This window comes from Pyrus communis, chromosome 14 (assembly GCF_041283825.1).
Source record: "Pyrus communis isolate YQ-2024b chromosome 14, ASM4128382v1, whole genome shotgun sequence".
In the NCBI taxonomy this organism is placed as follows: domain Eukaryota; kingdom Viridiplantae; phylum Streptophyta; class Magnoliopsida; order Rosales; family Rosaceae; genus Pyrus; species Pyrus communis.
This window is the reverse complement of record NC_142578.1, coordinates 18204376-18207621: the sequence shown is the minus strand read 5'-3', so window position 1 is coordinate 18207621 and position 3246 is coordinate 18204376. Positions and strand designations below refer to the sequence as shown.

The window sequence follows — 3246 nt, the reverse complement described above, 5'->3', positions numbered from 1 at the left end:
GTGTGTTTCGTTGCGCAAGGTTTTTTTTTTTGTTTTTTTTATTTTTTATTTATTTTTTTTTTTTTTAGTGGAAGGGATCCAGAGAGGATCCCTTTCCATACATATAATATGTTGCTCGTGGAAATAAGTGGCATCCTCTTTCCTGGCCTCGTGTGTGTTAAGCATGGCACGCGTTCTATGCACTTCCATTCATTTTTTTAATCTTCTCATTTTCTGCTATTTCCCTTTCTTATACTTTAGAAGCAAAAGTACTGTTTTACGTTACAAGGAGAGTGTGCTGTGTTTTCCTTCTACATTTGAGTTTCAAATTTTATTTTCAAATTCAGTCTTTTAAATAAATTAAAATATCACTCGAATAAAAATGTGGTTTAAACATATAATTCTCTAATGTTACGAATGAAAATTGATCACAGAAGTGAAGTTTCAACGACCCAAATAGCATGAATGCATAAGCATTCTCATATAACCCGAAGAAGACAACACTTAAAGAGAAACAATTTCCACACTCTTTTTTCTGAATATTCCTGCTAATGGAAAGAAGAATGCAATGAGAATGATCAAGAAGGGCCGGACCTCTCTTGGTTGACCGAAGGCCCTGAACATGTTGGTGGTTTTTAACCATAGGTATCTTGCCAGGAAGTTGGTGGGCTCATCATGAATTAGGTCGGGGTGATTGTTTTTGTCATTTGATTTTATATATTTGATCCAAATGTGAAAAATGAAGAAGAGTGTGAAAGGGAGAGAGAATGGAGACGTGAGGGTGTACTAATAGTAACTTGAAGATGTAACACCATAAGGGTGTACTAATAGTAACTTAATTAATTAGGTTTTTAAACCACATAGATCTCTCTACCAACAGAAGACACAAGCCCACACTCGCAGTAGAAGTTGGCAAGTCGTTTTCTAAGCCATTTGATTGTAATGCATATTTTATTTCTTTTTTAACAGAAACCCGTTTTAAATTAAGCAATTAAGTACAGCAGCTACATTTTGATAACAAATGATGAGGAATATAAATGACGCTGTTTATATATATATACCTTACATGGCCATCGCACTTTCTAAGAAAATTAATCAGTACAATATGTTAGCTTTGCCTCATCTATTTTCAACCATTGGATTGTCCGTAGATCAAGATCATTTAAACCATGAGTACAGCAGCTACTTCTGCAGTGATCAAACTGCAGACTCATTCCTTCACGTACTTCCATCTCATCAGCCACGGGTTGAGCTTGATCGTTCCACAACATCCACACCACTCAGAGGCGAGGATTCCAGCGTTTCCCCGATGGCTAAGAAGCTCCATACTGCTAGTGAGCATGATCGTCGCAAGAAGATCAACAACTTGTACTCCTCACTGCGTTCATTGCTTCCTGCGGATCAAGCGGTATGTACCAAATGAATTCTTTCCTTAATTTCAAATTAGGTATTAGTCACTAGAAAATTACCAAATTCTGCATAATCACAGTTGTGAAACTACATGTGATTGTTACAGAAAAAACGAAGCATTCCGAATACCATTTCGCTTGTACTGAAATACATACTAGAACTCCAAAAGCAAGTGGAGGCACTAATTCGAAGGAGGGAGGAACTCTTATCGAGAGCTTCTAAGGAAGATGATATGCATGAGGAGAAAAAAATAAAACGCACAGCTCGGAGTTCACTATCTGCTGATTCAATCTACCGTCTTAACGATAGAGAAGTAGCAATTCAAATATCCACCTTTAAGATCCACATCAATCTATTGTCTGAGATCTTACAACATCTGGAGGAAGAGGGGCTTCAAGTAAAAAATGCTTCTTCCCTTGAGTCCTATGGAGGGAGGGTCTTCTATAACTTGCATCTTGATCAGGTATGTTTTGTAATGCTACCTAATTAACTTATTTTGATTCCTGTAATTTCTATACAGCAATCCATACTTACCAATTTATCAGTATGAATTATATACAGGTAGAAGGAACATACAGATTAGAATTTGAGAATTTAAGCAAGAAGCTTATGTCCTTATGACAAAAGGCAAGAATTATTCCTATGGGAATTTTGGAGAAGACTAGCCTCAACCATGAGAGGTTATGTCAAACTCAAGTAAAGGTACTAGTTGAAAGTTCAAACCAAACCTTTATGTTCAGTAGCGCGCCATGAGAGAAAATTGGTTGCCGCCGACATCCCTACCAAAGGACAGTTTAATTGTATAAAATTGCATGCCTATTGATAGGATTTTACCACCTATAAAAGTAGGTGAAATACTAAAAATACTTGCAAAAAAACAAGGTAATTACAATAAGAATACTCATGCAAGGTCGTTTCTACCGAAACTATTTAAAAATAATATAATGTAAAAACAAATCTTAATTGTTGCAGTCCTATTAGATTATGAATGTGATTGTGTAAATCCTATCATATCTAGGATACGTCTTGGACTAGATATTATCCTATTAGAGTTGTAATTCTATTGGAATAAGAAATTTACCTTTTCTACCACTATAAAAAAAAGGCATAATGGGTTGGCATAACTTACACCTCACAAATACACATATCTTTCTTCTCTCCTTGTGCCGCCTGCCCCCCTCTCTTTGTCCTTTATATTGTTCAATAAATTAGGCCTACAACATCAACTAATTAATTGAAAACAAATTTGGAAAAGATTGATTTTAAGGCCTAAAAATAATAAAGACAAATTTTAATTTAAAACTATTAAAGAAACCAGCAAAGTAAGGAAAACAAAAGAAAACGGTTTTTGAAAAATCAAGTTGTAAAAGCACTAAGGGTTCCACCATCACCTTAACAGTTCTCTCAATTACTTATGACTTACACATGTATCTTTTGAAGGCTAGATTTTCCTAATACATGCTCTACTTGGACCCCCAAACTAGAATGTATATCAAACATACAATCCGTATGTGGTATTCAGATTAAATCTAAACATGCAAGACTCATTAAGTTTTATGAAAACCTTTTGAAAAACCATGCAACTCTTAAGACATGATATTCATCCTAAATGAAATTACAACTATTAATCATAAGAAGCTTTCATCAATTTTAGGGACAGTCATCCAACCAAAATTGCATCAAATTACTTTTCTAAATATCCTAATTGTAGCTAAGCATTAAGACAAATAAATAGTTTCAACACAGTGATTAATAATTGAAAACTTGCATGCATAATATCATAAATAAATGGAAAAGAAACTACATATTTTTGTCAAGACTCGTGACCTCACCCTACAAAGAAAAATTAGTAACGCA

At 34.6% G+C, this 3246-nt stretch overlaps 1 protein-coding gene across 1 annotated transcript; it reads left to right on the top strand.

Moving 5' to 3' along the window:
• The first annotated feature begins 1084 nt into the window (after window positions 1-1084).
• Window positions 1085-2010, top strand: LOC137712086 (transcription factor ORG2-like). The gene is made up of 3 exons (XM_068451231.2): window positions 1085-1387; window positions 1496-1852; window positions 1951-2010. Exons 1-3 carry the CDS (start codon window positions 1085-1087, stop codon window positions 2008-2010), a joined length of 720 nt encoding a protein of 239 aa, XP_068307332.2.
• Window positions 2011-3246: the final 1236 nt, after the last annotated feature.

Bases quoted from the DNA above. Each gene is read 5' to 3' on its own strand.
- LOC137712086 (XM_068451231.2), top strand. From the start codon at position 1,085: ATGTTAGCTTTGCCTCATCTATTTTCAACCATTGGATTGTCCGTAGAT. The intron at 1,388-1,495 runs GTATGTACCAAA...TGATTGTTACAG, and splicing joins TGCTTCCTGCGGATCAAGCG to AAAAAACGAAGCATTCCGAA. The intron at 1,853-1,950 runs GTATGTTTTGTA...AATTATATACAG, and splicing joins ATAACTTGCATCTTGATCAG to GTAGAAGGAACATACAGATT.